This window comes from Tenrec ecaudatus, chromosome 1 (genome assembly GCF_050624435.1).
Source record: "Tenrec ecaudatus isolate mTenEca1 chromosome 1, mTenEca1.hap1, whole genome shotgun sequence".
Classification (NCBI taxonomy): Eukaryota; Metazoa; Chordata; class Mammalia; order Afrosoricida; family Tenrecidae; genus Tenrec; species Tenrec ecaudatus.
Window position 1 is genome coordinate 265,188,837 of NC_134530.1, and position 20,189 is coordinate 265,209,025.

The 20,189-nt window shown below is 40.9% G+C and overlaps 1 protein-coding gene across 1 annotated transcript in view; it reads right to left on the reverse strand.

Moving 5' to 3' along the window:
• The window catches only part of PCNX2 (pecanex 2), a 357,992-nt gene that overhangs the window by 297,725 nt on the left and 40,078 nt on the right, over window positions 1-20,189 (reverse strand). The window contains exon 5 of the mRNA XM_075532150.1: window positions 4,008-5,297. Within this exon, the coding sequence (XP_075388265.1) occupies window positions 4,008-5,297 (1,290 nt within the window). The remainder of the gene's footprint in view (window positions 1-4,007; window positions 5,298-20,189) is intronic.

The following is a 20,189-nucleotide window of genomic DNA, read 5'->3' on the forward strand; positions in this document are numbered from 1 at the left end:
TCAAGTTGGGTCCTACCCTTCTGCACAACAGAACAAAACACTTCCCGGAATTGAGCCATCCTCCCAATTGTTCCTGTGCTGGAGCCTAGTGTTACAGCCACTGTATCAATCCATCTCATTGGGGGTCTTTCTTTCTTTTGCTGCCTCCCTATTTTACCAAGCATGAGGTCCTTCTCCAGGGTCTGGTCTTTTCTGACATGTCCAAGTTCATGAGATGAAGTATTGCTATTTTTGCCTCTAAGGAGCACTCTGGCCTTACATCGATACAGATTGGTTTGTCCATTAGCATTCCACGGTATTTTCAATGTTCTTCTCCAGCACCACAATTCAAATGTATCAATTCTTCTTCAGCCTTCCTTATTCAATGTCCAACTTTCACATGCTTATGAGACAATGGAAAATACTAGGGCTTGGACAGGTGCACATTTGTCCTCAAAGTAATATCCTTGCTTTCCAACATTTTAAAGAGATCTTATGAAGCAGATTTATACAACACAACACAGCTTGTGACCTCTTGATTGATGTTCAATGAGCATTGATTGTGGATCCAAGCAAGACAAAATTTTTGACAACTTCAACCTTTTCGCTATTTATCATGATGTTACCTATTGGTCCAGTGTGAGGATTTCAGTCTTCTTTACACTGAGTTGTAATTCACATTGAAGGCTATAATCCTTGATCTTCATCAGCCAGTGTTTCAATTCCTTCTCACTTTCAGCATGCAAGGTTGTGTCATTTGCCTATCATAGGTTGTTAATAAGCCATCCTCAAATCATAAAATCTCATTCTTCTTCATGTAATCCAGTTTCTTTGTTCAGAATATTAATTGAATAAGTATGGTGAGAGGTTACAATTCCAACACATGCATTTCCTGATTTAAAACCATGCTGTATCCCCTTTGTATCTTTGCACACCTGCTTCTTGATTTATGTATAAGTTCCCAATGAGCACAATGAAGTCTTCTGGAATGTCCATTCTTGTAAAGGTTATCTGCAGTTTATTGTAGCTTTTTCATAGTCACGAAGCACAAGTAAACACCTTTCTGGTATTCTCTTTGAACCAATATCCCTCCGACATCAGCAATGATAGTCTGTTCTGTGTCCTCTTCTGAATCTGGCCTGAACTTCTGTCAGTTCCCTGTCAATGTACTGATGTAACCATTGTCAGATGACCTTAAGCAAAATTTTACCTGTGTGTGATATCAATCATATCATTCTGCAGCCCAAGCACTCTGTTAGTTCACCTTTCTTTAGAATGGGCACAAAGAAGGATCTCTTCCAGTCAGGCAAGGATGGTGAAACTTTGTCTCAGGTATTTTAGACCTGTTGTCAGGAGAGTCCAGTCCCTGGAAAAGGACATCATGTCAAGTAAAGTAGAGGGCCATGCAAAGGAGGAAGGCCCTCAGTGAGATGGACTGACACAGTGGCTGCCACAATGGACCGAGCGTTGGCACAATTGTGAGGATGGCGTTGCACAGCTCAGTGTTTCCTTCGTTGTGCATAGAGTCACTGTGGATAGGAACTGACTAAACGGCACCTAACAACAGCGTAAGTCTAAAACCCTTTTTTCCTTTGCTCAATAATTCTTTAGATTCTATACCATTGGCTAGATGAATGCTACCGTTATTGGAATTATCAAATGTCTTGTGCAATTTATTTAAATTATTTCTCAATAAGCAGATAATAGTGCCTTTAAAGTGAACCACATATACACATTGTATGTAGACATTAGCTATATGACTTGATTTTGATCTGGCACATAATCTTAAGCACTAATGACAACAAGCAGTTCTTAGGAGGTGGCTCTGCACAGTACTTGCCCTCTTGAAGTGATCACTGAAGATATGAGTGCTGTAGCAAAATATGATGAAGAAATCAGATGAGTCCTGGCTATCAGAAAGAATAGTGTCTGGGCCTTACAGGTTTGTCTTAAAGCAAGCAGCCATCTAAGTGAGGTGGCAGCTAAGTCTACACAGAAGTACACGAGCATGTGTGATTCAAGGACTGTAAGTAATAAAATCCAAGATTGGAGGAAAGAATGATATTAGAGCTTAAATTCTGAGTCCCCAGTTGGCACAAGGTTACAGATGTCAAGAAAAGCCCATGTGCAGAACCCTACAGGGATTAAGCTTCCATTGAAGTCCCCTGAGCCATTGACCAGGGATGTAAGCAGTCTTACCCCCAGAAAGAGTGCACTGGACAGTGGATTACTGCAGATATAGTCAGGTTAAAATTTAACCTATTATAATTGTCCCCTTTGACTCATTTTTAATTTGAGTCAAATTAAAAGTTAATTTAATTTGAGTTCTGGTTTCTATTATCTTCTGTTTACACTTGGATTGGGGTTTTATGGTGTTTTATTTTGTTGTCACTCGTGGAATTTTACGTGTGATTTTCTCTATATGAAATCCAAGGTTGATGAATCTACAGAGACAGTAACTACATTGATAGTTTCTTGTGTGATGTCAAGGGAAATTAGGAGAAATGGGGATCTGATAATAATGGATTTTAAAATGAAGTATGTGTTCTGGAATCGATTGTGGTGATGATTGCATAACTGTTTTTAATATATTCAAATCATTGAACTATAAGTGAATTATATGGCAATAAAAATGTTTTAAAGATGAAGAGGAAATTTACCAGAGCCACCAAGTTCAGAAGCGTCAGCTCCTGGCTATCCCAGAGAACAAAGAGTGGCCAGCAGGAGTGAAATGACCCAGCTCTAAGAAACACTATGACTCTGAAGTAAAGAAAAGGAGCTACTACAACTTCCAGAAAGCAATGATACCATATAGACATAATTTCAGCACAGCTAGACAGAAATTATATACCCCCCAAAATCATAAAAGTGAATATGGAAATTCAGAGATTTTAATCAAAAATTTAATTCTGTAATATAATTTTACTTGCAAGGAAACTGAGACCCAGAGTATTGTCCTATCCATGTAGGTAATATATTTTAAATTATAGTTATGCTATTTAGTAGAGGTATCCACATGGGAAAACTAGTGAAAATATCTGAGTTTTAATATCCTCTTTGCACAAAAAGAATATTATCACTTACAACACAAAGTTATAAGAGTGAATGAGTTAATGTGAGGCCGATTGTCCAGTTTATCATTAAATCCCAGAAACCTTTTCACAGTGAAAGGCAGGTCTCCTCCTGGCAAGCACCATGTGTGGTCACCTCCAGTTCATATATGTAAGTGACTTACAATAGTAGCTATTTTTAATGGCATAATTAAAAAATTCTCCACATAGGATTTTATAATGAAATTCAAAAGGGAAATTAGATGTACTTAACTATCATTATACTGACTCTTCCAAGAATGTTTTTATATTATAAAGGAAGAAACATTTTGCATGAGTCTTGTTGCTGTAGTAAAATACAGTGACTTATTTCCCTGGTAATAAATGACTTATTTCTCCTTCTTTCCAGGAAAGCAAAACATTCCTTCCATGCCTTATGTTTCCTCGTAGAAATAGAAAACTAGTTACTGTAGGGTCGATTATGACTCGCGGTAATGCCACGGGTTAGAGTAGAACTATTGCATTGGGTTTTCTTGGTTATAATCGTTATAGAAGCAGATGTCTCGGCATTTGTTCTACATCCACATTGAGTACCTGGGCTTGCCTCTTTTCATGGCTGCTTTTAGAAGATGAAGGGTCAAGGTTAGCCTGACCTTCCTTTCCCACCTCAGATCCGAGGCCATATTGGATGTGAGTTGGGCGGGTTGGATGAGTGTGAACTGCCAACCTTTAGGTTGGTAGTAAAGTGTGCACTGTGATACCCAGGGACCTTTCCTGGTAGCATATTGCAAGTTTAAAATTCACTCATCAGAGCTGAGTATTGGCATATTCATCAAAAAATATTCATTACCAATCCAAGCAGCAAACAATTACATGAGAGTTGGTCTGTATTTTGCAAAATTAAATCCCAAGAGGTAAATTAGTATGAAATGCATTGCCTTTTTGTGCTATTGGGACAGAACTGAGGTGAGTTCATACCTCCAAGAAGTCTGTGCTCTTTGTTTTGCTCTGCTGAGACATTCGGCTGATTGACTGCCACAACCTTGGAAGTGTTCATTGATTCCAACAGGGAAACAAATTCTAAGAAGTTGGATTCATTAGGGATTTGTCCTTCTTTAGCCTCTAAGTCAGATTTGGAAGTCGGTATTGCTTTCTCTTTATCACTCATAATTTCCGTAGAATTCTTAGTCAAGAAGACATCCGTTCCACTATCCACACTGAGTACTCGGGCTTGCCTCTTTTCATGGCTGCTCTTAGAAGATGAAGGGTCAAGGTTAGTGTGACCTTCCTTTCCCACCTCAGACTCTGAGGCCACAGTGGATGTGAGTCGGGCGGATGCTTCACCACGGTCCTTTGGAACAGGGCAGCGTTCTTTTGTGACATCACCTCCTGCCGCAGATTCATAGCCAGAGCACTGATGGGAAGAAGCTTCTACTATCAGACTCTCTGGTTTCCCTTCATTCTCATTGCCATCAGGACAAACAGTGCCTCCGGCCTCATCTTCAGAGAGTTCAAGGGTGATGACAGGAATTGGAACCTGCTCCCTGTTTGGAGGTCTGGCTAACCCTGGTGTTGCTGGCTCAGCATCCGACTTTGGGCCCTTCCTCTCTGTGCCCAGCACCTGGAGGTGGAGAGGATGTTCCAAGTCCGTCATGGAGTCTGAAGTGCTGCTCATAGTGATGACAATCTTAATGGGCTCGTGCAAGCTCAGTGGGTCTCCCGGTTGGGAAGTGTCAATCAAGGTAACAGCTACCTCATTACCAGAGTAGGTAACTTCGTCAACCAAGGGAGGGTCTACTTGGCAGGAAGGGCTCCTCCGGTCTTCTGCCTGCTTGGTAATGACGGTGTGACACTGAAGGTAGCTGCCGCTCAAGCTCTCCTGAGGTGACTTATCTTCCTTGATAGGAGAGCCCTTGGGGTGTTGTGGATCCGGAATCAGGACGGAGTTCTCGCTGCCCCAAGGCTGGAGAGATGCATCTGTTTCTATTAAGTCATACTGAGACATAGACAGCGGGGGCAACTTCTCCCAGGTGTCTTTCCCTGCCAGGCGGCCTGCAGATCGGTGGTGAAGAGGGGACTGTGTCGTGGCTCTTCTCTCCTTCACTTCATTATTGAGGAGGGTTTCTGGGGTGGCTGGCTTGGTTAGTATTGCTGATGCGGCCATGGCTTCTGGCATGTGCACCTTAGAAACGGGCAAATTTTCCATTTTGGCACCTGGAGAGGTGCATGTCACAGGTGCGACAGGTTGGTCATCCGCTAGAATAAAGCCTGAAATAAACAAAAACATAACATTTTCATTAGCTTCTGAAATGACAAAGGCATGGCCCAAAATGTAATAACAAAACTTAAAATAGTACCACAACAAATGTGACTAAACGTTCATTTTTAAGTATCACCTGCAAATTAAAATCGTTCTTGAGATGTCAGTATTTAAAGCTCTATTACTTTCCGCAATTCAGATTTTTCGTTTCCCCAATTTTGTGCCCATGGGAGAAACCATGAGATCATTTCAATGAAGTCTTTGGGATTGATAATCAGAAAGAGGGGCCCCGGTGATACCGTGGCATGACTAAAGCTCTTGACTGCTAGCCAAAACCCCGGGGGTTCAAAACCACCAGTTGCTCCATGGGCGATCCGCATGTCAGTCTGTTTTTCCAAAGGTTACAGCCTTGGAAACTGAAAGATGAAATGCTATTCTGTCCTAACGTGTCACTCTGAGTCGGAATCAACTCGACAACATCGGGTTTAGATTCAGGCTCCGCTGTTTACTCCATTACCTCATTGCCATCTAGTGCGTTTTGACTCATTGCAACCCCTCTGTGGCAGGAGTTCTAAGATTGTAATTCTTTAGGGGAGTAGAAAGCAGAAAGCTTTAACTTTTTATCTGTAGAGGGGCTCGTGGGTTGAACTGCTAAGCTTGTGGTTGGGTTTCTCCAACTAGTCACTACTGACATCCTGAGTCAGATCATCTTTCTGCTCAGGGCTGTCTGAGACATTGTAGGATGCTTAGCAGTCTTCCAGCCCCTCCCACCGACATTATTAGCTCCCCATCTGATACAGTGAAAATGTCTCAAATGTCTGCAGATATTGACAAATGTCCTGTAGAAGTCAAAATTCCACTGTTAGAACAGCTGTCTACACCGAAACTTCCTTATGTGTGAAGTGGGCTAACTATATCCATCAGTCTTTCAAGATTGCGTTAGTACATCTAAGAAGGTGCTTGTGAAAGTAGCACAACTGGTGGCAAGCATGTGAGTGCCCATGATAATAGTGACCACATGCGTTAGACACAATATATGTTGTCAAAACATCCTAAATTGTATCTGCAAAAGAAGTTTTATTTATGAGGTTGGTCAAAAGAGAGTGTGTTAGTCTGGGTACTTTAGAGAAACAAATCCACAGAAACTCATGTATAAGAGAGAGTTTTATATAAAGGGTAAGTGTGCATCAAGAAAATATCCCAACCCAGTGCTGTCCAAGCCCACAAGTCCAATATTCACCCATATGTCCGACACTAATCCACAAAATCCTCCTCCATCTCACAAAACACAAGCAATGATGCCGACTGCAGGAGGAAAGCTGAGTCAGTGAATGTGTAAACATCTCAGCACTGGCAGGGGTCTCCACACGGCTACTCCAGCACCCAAGGCTGCATCGGGGTAGGTCCATGTGGCTTCTCCTTGGGGATATCTTGCAGGAAATGAGCCTTGCCAGCTGAAGCAGGGAACTGCTAAGGCAGCTGCACCCTGGTCCGACCATCACAAAGCAAGAGACCCAAGAACTAGAAAGGCGAGGCTTACCAAGCCATTTATCCCTCCACCCTTCAATTTACCCCTTCAATCGGCCAGGTTGGCACAATAAACTACCTCAGTGCACTCTGTCCTTCTCTGAAGCATTGAAGGTAGACATATGAAGTGGTGGTGTGATTGAAGAGGGAGCAGTAAGGGATGAGGCTGAGAGGTAAGAGGAGCCTTGGTGATAAAGTGACCATATAATTTTGACTCAAACTGGTACATGTGGGAAAATGATAAACTGAACAGAATTGTCCGTGACAAAAATGGTCACCTTAGTTTGGGGCTAAGGTTAAAGGAGTGTATGTTCAATATAACAGAAAGGGATTAAGAAAGTAACACGCAGGGTGCGATGTAGCGCCGATGAAGAATACAGCTTTCCCCCAGATCCTGGATGCTTCCTCCCCCCAACTACCATGATCCGAATTCTACCTTGCAGGACTGGATAGGGCAGAGGTTGTACACTGGTGCATATGGGAGCTGGAGGCACAGGGAATCCAGGGTGGATGATATCTTCAGGACCAGGGGGTGAGGGGCAATACCAGGAGAGTAGAGGGTGAGTGGGTTGGAAAGGGGGAACTGATTACAAGAATCTACATGTGACCTCCTCCCTGGGGAACGGACAACAGAGAAGGGGGTGAAGGGAGGCTCCGGATAGGGCAAGATATGACAAAATAATAATCTATAAATTATCAAGGGCTCATCAGGGAGGGGGTAGTGGGGAGGGAGGGGGGGAAAAGAGGATCTGATGCAAAGGGCTTAAGTGGAGAGCAAATGCTTTGAAACTGATTAGGGCAAAAATAAATAAATAAATGATTAGGGCAAAGAATGTACAGATGTGCTTTATAAAATTGATGTATGTATATGTATGGATTGTGATAAGAGTTGTATGAGCCCCTAATAAAATGTTTTTAAAAATAAAAGAAAGAAAATGACATGATTTTATTTATATTTTAAAAAATCTCTATGTCTGTTATATATAAAATAGGCTGTTTTGAGACAAGAGAAAAAGTTGAGTGAGTTGTTGAGGGTTTTTTCTTTGTTGTTTTAACATTAAAGTTCATATAGAGAGCCCAAATTAGAGATGATGGTGGCATAGATTAGGGTGATAGTCATGGGCTTCACAAAACTGGAGGTAAAACTCAAGGAACCTGCATGGATGTGGCAGAGGGTAGAAATGCACTTGAATGGATGGTGATAGTCTGTGACAGAAAAATGTGACAAGAAAAAAATTAAGAATTCAGTTCAAAGCACTCCACATTAAACTTCTAAGAAGAACTGTCAAATAGAGTTTTGAAGCTCAAGGTAACAGATAGAAATTCAGGAATCTTTAGCTGTAAGTTCTAGATGAGAATGCCCTAAGCAGAGGGCCCAGATAGACGACCTTACAACACCCTGATATTTAAAGGTCATGAAGAAGCGTGGCCAGGGAAAGTTAGCCAGGAAGGTTTGGCAGAAGAAATGCCAAAAGATCAATTTTAGAGGGGAGAATAGCCAAGTAAGGCAGGTATTACTACAGTCAGAAAAGATTAAGGAGCTATGAAAAAGTACCCGGCACCACATGACGTCATATGAGTTGCTGCCGTGTGCCATTGGGTTCGTTCCAACTCTTGTTAGTTGCCATTTGTTATCAGCTGGTTCTGACTCATAGAAACTCTCCACACAACCGCACAGTCTTGTTCCATTTTCAAAATTGTTATTGTTTTTCAGTCCATTGTTGCAGCCACTGTGTCAATCCAGTTCATGGAAAGTCCTTCTCTTTTGTGTGGATCCTCTCCTTTACCAAGCACGGTTTCCTTCTCCAGAGAAAATCCCTCCTGGAAGCACATCCAAAGTAAGAGAAACAAAATCCCATGATCTGGCTTATAAGGAAAATTCTGCTTGTGTTTTATTCAGAACAGATTTGTTTCTTCTTCTGCTGGTCCAGATACCTTCAATATTTTTCTCCATCGCTGTAATTCAAATGAAATTTCATGGGATAGGTCATCCGATGACGGTTGTCAAAGGATGGCTTCACTCTTTAATCATTTACACGGGTCTTTTGAAAATTTCCAAGGGCAATGCCTTCTTTGAGTTCGTGACTGTTGCTTCTATGAGTGTTGATTTAAAATGAGATCCTTCACAACATCCATCTTTTTTATCACGAGATCGTCTACTGATCCAGTTGTAAGGATGTCAATTTTCTTTACATTTAGTGTGACCTGTAATGAAGGCTGTCGTCTTTGATATTCGTCAGTATGTGCCCCATGTCCTCTTGGTTTTCAGCAAGCAAGATTGTGTTAATCAATCCTAGTGCTGCATTCTTCTTCATTTAGTCCAGCTTCTCAGACTATTTCTCCAGCTTATAGATTGAAAAAGTATATGAAATAATAAACCCTGATGCACACCCTTCCTGGTTTTAAGACATTAGTGTTCCATTCTGTTCAAATGATAGCCTTCTGACCTGTGTACCTGTTCTGCATGAGCACAATGAAGTGTTCCACCATCTAGTCATCTCTCACTCATCATGATCCTACATGACAGATGTAGGCCCCAATGGTGGTTTTCTAGACAGCAATGGTGGTGCACTTGGTTAACACTGGAATTTAAAAATGAAATATTGGCCATTCGAACGCACCATTTGCTCTGTGGGTGAAAGGCGGGGCAATCTGCTTACAAACTTGCAGGTTCTATGGAGTAGTTCTCCTCTGTCCTTCAGTGAAAAGTGGACTTGATATCGCAGTGGAAATCATTATGAGAGCAGATGACTATGTCTTTTCTAAGGAGTAGCTGGTGAGTCCGAAACATCAACTTTTTATTAATACCCAAAGGCTCAATCATCATGCCATCAGGGTTTCTTCATATACTATAGGGAATTCCAAACAAAAAGATATTATCTATTGAATTGAATAAAACCCAAAACTATTGAGACTGCAAAATAGTGGCAAGAATATAAAGCAATGAAAATTCATTGTTAATGAGAATGTATAACCACTTTGGAAGAGGTCTTCTAAGTTTCTTAATTACAAAAGTAAACAGGCTTACCATATGATATAGCAGTTGTGTTCCTAGGTATTTACCTAAAGGAGTTGAAAATGTACATCCACATCAAAACCTACACAGGAATGATTATGGAGTAGCATTATTGACAACTGCCAACATTTGGAAGCAGTCAAGATGTCCTCCAATAGGTGAAAGGAAAGCAAACAGTGGTAGATCTGTACAATGGAGTCGTATTTGGCAATGAAAAGAAGTGACCTATCAAGATAAGTAAAGCCACGTAAGAACCTTAAATACCAGTACTTATTTATAAATTACAAAGTCAATTTGTGTGACAACAAATGCATAAGCTACAAAAGACAAAATGAGACGTAAAAATTCAATACATTGCTTATCAAATAATTTAATTTAAAAGGAAAGATGCAACATATGGATTATGGGAAGTTTTTCAAGAATAATATGCCTGATAAATAGTATAACTGATGTATATGTATATGTGTGTGTGTCTAGCAAGTTAACAACAACAAAACACAATTTTTTAATGGGCCAAGAAATTGAATTGACATTTCACAGAAGTCAATACTGAAATGGATTACAAGTGTTGATAATACGCTATATCCTATATAGAAACCTCCATAGGCTTTCTTAGGTTGTAAATCTTTATGGGAGAAAACAGCCTTATCTTTCTCCTGCTGAGCAACTAATGGGTTTGAACCACCAGCCTTGTAGTTCACAGTTTACTGGCATGTGATATTAATTATATCATTCTGTAATGTGAGCTTTCTGTTGGGTCACCTTTCTTTGGAATGGGCACAAATATAGATTATCTGCCAGTCAGTTGGTCAAACAGCTGTCTTCCAAATTTCCTAGCACAGATGAGTGAGTGCTTCCAGTGCTTCATTAACTTGTTGAAGCATTTTAATTGGTATCCCATCAATTCCTGGAGCCTCGTTTTGGGCTAATGCATTCTATGCAGCTTAAACTTCTTCTTTCAGCAACACTGGTTCCAGCTCATGTACTGTCTCCTGCAATGGTGGATTATAGACTAGTTCTTTTTACTACAGAAAATATGTATATTCTTTCCCTCTTTGCTTGATGCTTTCTGCATCCTCCAATATTTTGCCCATAAAATATTTCAACATTGCTACTCAAGGCTTGATCTTTTCCCCCTTGTATTCTTCCAGCTTAAGATGTGCTAAGCAGGTTCTCCCTTTTTCTTTTTATAACTGACTCTTTGCACATTTCATTATAATGTTTTACTTAGTCTTTTAAAGCTGTCCTTTGAAATTTTATGTTCAGCTGCTTAACTCTATCATTTCATTTTTGTACCTTAACAACTCTAGGATTAAGATCTCCTCTGAATCAACTTTGATCTTTTCTTTCTTGTCTTTTTTCTTTTTTTTTTGCAAATAACCATTTTTCCATTCTTTTTTATTTTATTATTTTAGTGGGGGCTCATACAACTCATCACAATCCATCCATCCATCCATTGTGTCAAGCACATTTATTATGTTCGCTGCCATCATTGTCCTCAAAACATTTACTTTCTACTTGAGCCCTTGGTATCAGCTCCTCATTTTCCCCCTCCTTCCCCACTCCCCCTCTCTCTTGAACCCTTGATAAATTATAACTCATTATTACTTTGTCATATCTTACCCTGTCCAACATCTCCCTTCACCCACTCTTCTGCTGTCCGTCCCCCAGGAAGGAGGTTATATGTAGATCCCTGTGATCGGTTCCCCCTCTCCACCCTTTTGATTTCTTCATGCATGATGTTCTTGGTGTCCTCCCACAGCTCAGCAGATCTTCTGTCACTGGTGTTCAATGCAGCAAATTTGTTCTTGAGATGTTCTTGAATTTCAGGTGGGATAGACTCAAGATCATATTTTAGCTCTCATCTACTTGTTTTCATTTTCTCAACTTCAACCTGAACATACATATCAGCAAGTGATGGTCCATTCCACAGTCTGCCCATAGTCTGGTTTTAGCAGTTAATAATGAGCTTTTTCATGGCCTCTTCCCATTGAGGTATTCAATTTTATTTCTGTGTACTCCATCTGGAGAAGTCCACATGTATAGACTGACATTTTTGTTGGTGAAAAGGGTATTTGGTATGAACAAATTGTTAGTCTTGCAAAATTCCATCATGTGGTCTCCGACTTTGTTTCTATCACCAAGGCCACATTTTCCAACTACCGTTCCTTCCTCTTTGTTTCCGACTTTTGTATTCGAATTGCCAATCATTATCCATGCATCCCGATTGCATGTTTGTTCAATTTCAGACAGAAGGCATTGGTAGATTTCTTCAACTTCTGCATAAATATTGTTCACTGAATTTGGTAAATACATTTGCATGATAGTTGCATTGATTGGATTTCCTTGAAGACAGATAGATATAATCCTATCACTGATACATTGTACTACAAGATAGATACTCAAATGTCATTTTTGACAATGAATGCTGGCCATTCCTCTTGATTGCTTCATTCTCAGCATATGAGATCATATGATTATGTGTATAAAAATGGCTAATACTAGTCCATTTCAGTTCATTAATACCTAGAATGTCTATTTTATGCATTCTAATTCCATTCTTACAACTTCCCTTTTTTTAAGATTCATACTTTGTACATTCCATGTTCCTGAAGGCTTCCCACATGCTTTACTACATCCATGTCCTTATGATCGACTCTACTTTGAGAAGGCAGCTCTTCCTCAGACATATTTGGAATGCCTTCCAACTTGAAGGGCTTATCTCCTGGCACTATCTCCAACCATATTCTGCTTCTTTTCACGAAGTTTTCAGTATCTGACAGTGTTTCAGTTTTTTCCATAAGGTTTTCCATGACTAAATTTCCAGAAGTGGACAGCCTAGTCCTTCCTTGTCATCTGTTCGTCATCTAGAAACTGCTAAAAGCTGCTCCCTTTGGCTGACCCTGCTGGCATTGAAATACCAGTGACAGAGCTTCCACATCACAGCAACACACGAGCCATCAAAGCACAACAAATTGACAGATTGCTGGTCCTGGGCAGATTGTTGGTATAGGACAGTGAAGCATTCTTCAGAAACGTGTAATGATGGATACATGATACCGAGCATTTATTAGAACTGACAGGGTTGCCTAATTGTAAAGGATGAACTTTGTTAATCATGATGTGTCACTGTGTTTTCCTCAGTTATGACACATGTATCACAGTAATGCAAGATTGTGTACTAGAATGATATGCACAGGGGAGGAAGTACATGTGAACTCTCTGTCCTTTTATATTTTGTTATTAATACAGTACTTATTTGTCTTTCCTCTGTCAAACCCTGAGCTGATTACTTTTCCCAGGCTTCCTGGGGAGGTACAAGGGAAGGATCATATAGCACAGACATGACACAGGCAAAAGAACTGAGAGATGGAGTTAGCTCCTTCCCATGGCAAAGAGAATGAGATAGGTCTCCATCTGGCAAAAAATAGGCCATGCTCTTCAAGAGGGCAAAGCCCAGAATGGCACAGGAGAAAAGCTCCTGCTTCAGAGAAGGGTTCCTGGCCTAACCATCATGAGGCTCCCAAGCACTTTTCCAATCCCAGCTCCAAGCCAGCCACTGCCACTGTGGCAGCCCTGGCAGCTGCGTCCCTGTCCCTTGAGATACTGCTGGCTTGGAAGCTGCAACTAGGGAAAAGTGACATTGGGGAACGTGAAGCTTTTAAGTTATTGGCGCTCTCATTGGTCAGTGCCTCCAGCTGTCCCAGCACCACTGGAGACGATGGCTGGCTCAGCACCTGAGACGTGCTCCTGACCAAGAAGTACCCAGATCAGTCTGACACAAGCATATATTTTTAGGGGATGAGGCGCTATGAAGGAGACCTGTCCCTAGTACAGAGTGGATAGACCTCTGTGTGTTTCTGATGGATTTTTTAAATAAACGTCTATAAAGCACACACTAAGAAAAATTAAATTAAAACTAAAAGTCTATTAATAAAAAAAAAAGACAAAGAGAATCAAAGACAGAAGTGAGCTTCCCTCCCTCTGAACTTATTCTCCCCTCTGTTGGCGTTTGACAGTTCTTTTCAGCTATACTGCAAACACCTTAAGAACAAGGGTTATTTTCAGCTTCTGTGGGCTCCTATTTCCTACCAAAATGCTCTGAAAAAAGCAAATGTTCAAAAATAATAAAAAGTATGTAGTTTGACATTTAATCACAAATTTTCCCAAACTGTTAGCTTGTTTGTGGCTTTAATGTTTGGCGGGGGAGGGGGGCTTTGTTTCCTTTTATTTTTCAATAAGCAATCATTACAGAGCTGATTCCAATTCTTGATAAAATGTGTGTCGAAGTAGAACGCGCTCATTAAAATTGTTAAGGCTGTGATCTTTCTGAAGCAGATCACCAGGCCTGCCTTCCAAGACACATCTTGGCTGGTTCAGACTACCAACCTTTCTGTTAGTGGGTAAGCATTTACCTGTGCTACCTGGTGATCTTACAAGACTTTTTAAGGTACATAGAAAATGTTGTAAGGCAAATAAATTCTCCCTTGGTGATCTCATATCGCGGCATTGGTCCCAAGCACAAGACCCAGTACATTTCAACCTTTAAATGCCAAACAGAGGGGTGCCGATGAATGAACTGAAAAAGAGGGTGATCAATGATGTAAAAATAAAATCGAGAGACAGGGAGGAAGATGACCACAGATACTAAGCACTGGATGGTCTCCGCAGAAACCACGGGAGAAGGGCCACAAAAGGCCAACTTCTTTATGAGTTTCTCGACACAAAGATAAGTAGACGCATGTGTCTTAAAATGAAAGAGCAGCAGGGCCTGCCAGCAGATTCCTCCTTGTCACTGGCCACTGGCGCAAGCTGGAGGAGCACTGCTCCCAGATCGGCACAGTTGATTTTACCACGTTCCAGAGCTAACTAGCAGGAAGGACCACCTAGTGCTTCATGACCAAACTGGGGACAATATAAGCACAAACCACACTTGGTTCTTCGCACAAGCCTGGAGAGCTGTTCCCAGGATCAGGGCTCACACAGCCTGCAGGGCTGCCTGGAGCAGATGTAGATAGTGAACACGCTCAGTTTTCCACAGGAGCAGAAAGAGCTCCGACCCAACCCTACCGACATGGTTGCTCTCCCGATGCCTGGGCTTCACCGCTTTGTTGTGACATCTTAGGGCAGCCCAGAGCACTCGTGTTGCTACCCACCCCACAAACTCTTCTCAGCCAACAAGCAGAGCAGACTGTTAAGGGACTGGAGGAAAGGGAGAAGTCAGCTCACAGGAGCCTGGAGAGAGTTAATTAATCCACAGGATGTGAACCACCCACCTGGCCCTCAGATGGTCCACACACCCAACACATCCCTCAGCGGGTGGGTGCTCTTGGGAGGAGACCATTGAAGCATATGGGCACTGTCCCCCGTGAACCTCCTGCCCCACGTTTTCACATATAGGTAGCAAACTCATGCGTGGATCAAGGGCCATTAGCCCAGGGCTCACTGGGCTCTCTTAGCTGGGGTACTGAATAGACTCAGTAATGGGCCAGCTGTCTCACAACCCCAGGCCCTGGTCAGCCCCTCGATAGTCCACCCATGCCTCTTCGAGCAATACCTTGAGCTCTGTGTAGGCTCTTGTTTCCCCCCTCCCTCCTAAATCACGTAGGTAGATGGCATATACAGACCCCACTCCACCACCTTGCTTGGTGACCTTCATCATCTGAAAAAAGTAAACCATACTCCTCCAACCAGATCCACCTTAAAGGTCTATTCCTTTAAGACAATACAGGACTTCCAGCCCTATCAGACACCAAAACCAACTCTGTAGCCTAAAAGTCATCCCTGCCCTGTTATACCAAAGACCACAAGGGTAAAACAACTTGCTACAAGACACTGCCCTAGCTGTCCAACGCCCTCCGTCCACCCAGTCCTGATCTGCCCCAGACAAGGGTCAGACCCCAGCTCTCCTGTTGGTGTTGTTAGTGCTGTGTGCTCTCTGTCCTACATCCTCCCTTCCTTGAAAACAAAGGCAGGCACTAGTCTTCAAATTCAGCCCTAAACTGCTGGTCAATGTATTAAAAAAATAAACCTTTTAAATTTACTTTGTGGTGGTTGTTGTTCCACAATACACCTTCAATCCACAAGTTAGCAATACCCTTATATCTCAGTAAACACTTCACTTAGAACCCGCTAGGTTATCGCAACAAAACAGGACTAGAAATAAGAACACTCAACAAAACAGGAATAGAAGGGAAATTCCTCAGCAAAATAAAAGCCATAAACAAAACAACAACATGCTCAATGAGGAAAAAACAGAAAAAAATTCACCGGTAAATGGGGACCAGACTCTTATTCAACAACTCTTATTGTACTAGAAGTTTTGGCTAAAACTATCAGACAATAAAAAGAAACCAAGGGAATACGAATAGGCAAAGAAGAAAGAAAACTTTTGCTCTTTGCAAATGATATGATCCTATATATAGAAAAACCCAAAACTCTTCACAATAAATCATACTGGAAACAAGGATTTGGCAAAGTAACAGAATCCAGCATTAACAACCAGAAAACAGTTGAATTCCAGTATACCACTGAAGAGAGCCAAAAAAAAAGGCACTTAAAGAAAACAGTGTTATTCACAATAACCGCTAAAAAGATGAAATACCTAGGAATAAACCTAAACAAAGAAACAAAATACATATACAGCGAAAACTATAGAACATTACTACAAGAAACCAAAAAATGATCTACATAAATGGAAGACTATCTCATGTTCATGAACAAGCAGATTTAAAATTGTGGAAATGTTAATAATCTCTAAAACAATCTACAGATACAGTGCAATTCCAAATACAGTCTTTAAAGAAATGGAAAAACGAATTCCCAATTTCATACGGAAAGGGAAAAGAACTTCTTAAAACGAGGAACTAAGGCGGAAGCCTTGTAAAACCTCATCTAAAAACCTACTACAAAGCCACAATAGTCAAAACAGCCTGTCCTAGTACAATGATAGATGCATAGACTAGTGGAACAGAATAGAAAACTCAGATGAAAAAACATCAGCCTACAGGCAACTAACCTTTGACAAAGGACAAAAACTACCTAATGGGAGGACAGCCTCTTCAACAAATGGTGTTGGATAAATTGGGTCTTCATATGCAGAAGAATGAAACAAGACTCATATCTCTCCCCATGTACAAAAACTAACTCAAGACAGATTAAAGACCCAAATGTAAACCCCAGAGCTAACAAGATTATCAATAAGAAGACTGGAACAAATTTAAGGGTCCTATTAAAGGGCATACATAGACTAGACTACCAAATATCAACAAGGAAACACACACAGTGGAAGACAAAACAGATGGCTGGAACGTGTTAAAATAAATCACTTACACACATCAAAAGACTTCATCAAAAGAGTAAGATGAAGTGGGAATTTTTTTTTTACTAATGACACAATGGACAAGGGTTTAATTACCAAAATCCATAGCTCAATAAGAAAGTAATAAATAATCCAATTAAGTTCACAAAAAAACATCAACAGGGAGTTCACCAAAAATGACATACAAATGGCTACAAACACATGAAAAAATGTTCACGACCATCAGCCATCCAGGAGATGCAAATTAAAACTACCATGAGATACCACCATACATCCACAATGATAGCCCAATTCAAAAAACTAACAGAAAACACTCATGCTGGGGAGGGTGTGGCACGAATGGAGCACTGTTGGAGGACATGAATATACATGCAACACAAATGGAAAGCAATATGACTTGACCTAAAGCAACTGGGAAGCCGCCCTCTGGGCGCAGCCTGAATTTACTCTAGATTCAAATATTCCACACTTGGTTCCATGCCAGACATGTCCTCTCTGCCTTATTTTAATATTGCTGGTGGCATTTTCTTTCTTACTCATTATTTTTTAATATTGGTAATTTTTTTCTTTCTATTTCATTTTACTTTTATTTGTTATTGTTTCTCTTAGATTCCCAGTTTATGAAGCACCATGGGATTGGATATAGAGACACAATAACTGATGCAATGGTTTATTGAGGATTGGTTAGAGGGTGAGGAGAATTGGGGAGTAAGTAATGAATGGGGAGGGGAGGCAGCATTAGAACTGATTGTGATAACGTATATACAACTCTTTTTTTTTGGGGGGGAGGCAGAACCATCCAGGTTTATTCTCCAGACAGGCAGCATCAGCAGGTACAAGTACAGGCTTTGCTGCAGCACATACATTCACAAGGCATCATCCAGTATACAACTCTTTTAAAATCAATTTAACTATGGAAGTGTATGATATGTGAATTTTATATCAATCAAACTATTTAAAAACAAAAGCTCAAATAGTTTAAAATCTATAAATCATTTGCATCTTTGTTGAATATTTGTAATGGATCTCACTTTAAAAGGCAAAATGTCTTGTTATAAAAATGTAAATTATAATTTTTAAATGTAAATAAGTAAACAAGACACCTGGGAATGGAAATCCTATATAATCCAGCAATACCATTATAGGACATACACACCAAAGAAATAACAGAAAAAACATGAGTGGTTATATGGTCTTTCATGTTTATTGAAGAACAGTTCACAATAGCAAAAAAAACTGGAAGCCACCTAAATGCCCAACAGTGGAAGAATGGATAAAGAAACTAGGATACATGCACACAGTAGAATATTCTGCATCCCTAAAAAACAGTGATGAAAGCATGAAACACCACATGCATGACATGGAAGGACCTGAAAACCAATATGCTGAGTGAAGTTAGTCAATCACAAAAGGGAAAATATTGCATGAGCCCACTTCTATAAGGAAAAATACCAATTAAACAAATCTTAGAGACAATTTCCCAAACAAAGAGGCAGAGAAACGACCTACTGTCCCTTAACCATACATCACCCCCTTCTATGCACCTCTTACGAACCACCTTGAAAGAAAGGACCTCAGATCAGCTGGGGTCACTTCTTCAGGAAGAGGAGAATGGGAGAAGACCAACCACTTGGTGTCATACAACAGCGACACTAGGCCCTGACAAATCAAGTCACTACAGGAATGAGAAGGGAACTCCATTGGACAATTAAGCTCTGGGGAGGAGAACCCCTAGATTATAGAGGAAGCATTTCTACTCCTGTTTGTGGGTCAATGGGAAGAGCACCTTGACATCCAGAAGGGACGCTCCACAATAATTACAGAGACTCCAAGGGGAGAATAAGGTCAACACTATGTTCCTGGTTATAGATTTTTGAATTAGTTTCTACCCAATCCTGAGTGAACCGCACCAGGGCTGTGCACTACAATGACTCAGGCCTTTCGGGAAGCACACATCCCCCATAGGCCACACCAGAAGTACTCATGGAAACCCATGAATGAACTGGGCTCTACATCAAAATTACCTGTAGCCCTTGGACTTAAGATGGAAATTCCCTGGTGAAAGACGAAACAAATAGTGGCCACCCCAAGACTGTGGAATTGGCCGTCATTAGACCTTGTTTAGAATCGCTGGCTTAGTGGGTGTTCAATGAAAAGTAGCACGGAGCCACCACATATGGACGACCTTACTACCCTCTGCTTTACTGTGACATGTACTCATCTGACGGACCAGGATCTGCCCTTTTAAAAGAAAGATACTGAAAATGTTTCCTTAACATCAATCCTCAGGTCAATTTAAACAGAGATCAATCATTTAAGAATTCAAACTGTACAAAACAACAACTCATGGACAGCAACTCTCAGCTGGGCTATACTTGCATAACCTCCTTCTCAACAGTATATTAAATTTTTTGCCACTGGATAAATTATTGATGCTATCAATGGAACTGTCTTATGCCTCAGGGGACTGACTGATAATGCTTTTGGTTATAAAATCATAATGAGGCTCCTAAAGTAAACCCGAGTCTTATATAATCCAAGGACAAGTGAATGAATGCTGGGCTCCTACTTAATTCTAGCCCCACTCCAAGGTTAGTTCTTCTTCTTTTTTTAATCATTTTATTGGGGTATTGTACAATTCTTATCACAATCCATACTTGGCATTCACCTTCATGAAGAGATCCCTGGAAATATGGGTGCTAGAGCAATGAGTGGTGAAAAAACCAGATGGTGCCCAGCTATCAATAAAAACAGCTTTTGGGATCTGAATGGCTTGTCTTTACACAAGCAGTCTTCTAAGTGAGGCCTCAACTAAGCTCAAATGAAGGAAGCACACCAGCCAGTGTGATGCAAAGATGACAAAGAACAGAATCCAAGTATGATGGAGGGAAAGGTATCATAGCTTAACTTGTGAACAACCAACTTGTAGAAGGCTATGGAGGACAGGGTGTATGCATTGGGCTTTGACCCGCAAAGTCAGCAGTTCAAAAGCACTAGCTGCTCCTCAAAAGAAAGACTGGCTTTTAGTGATAGAAA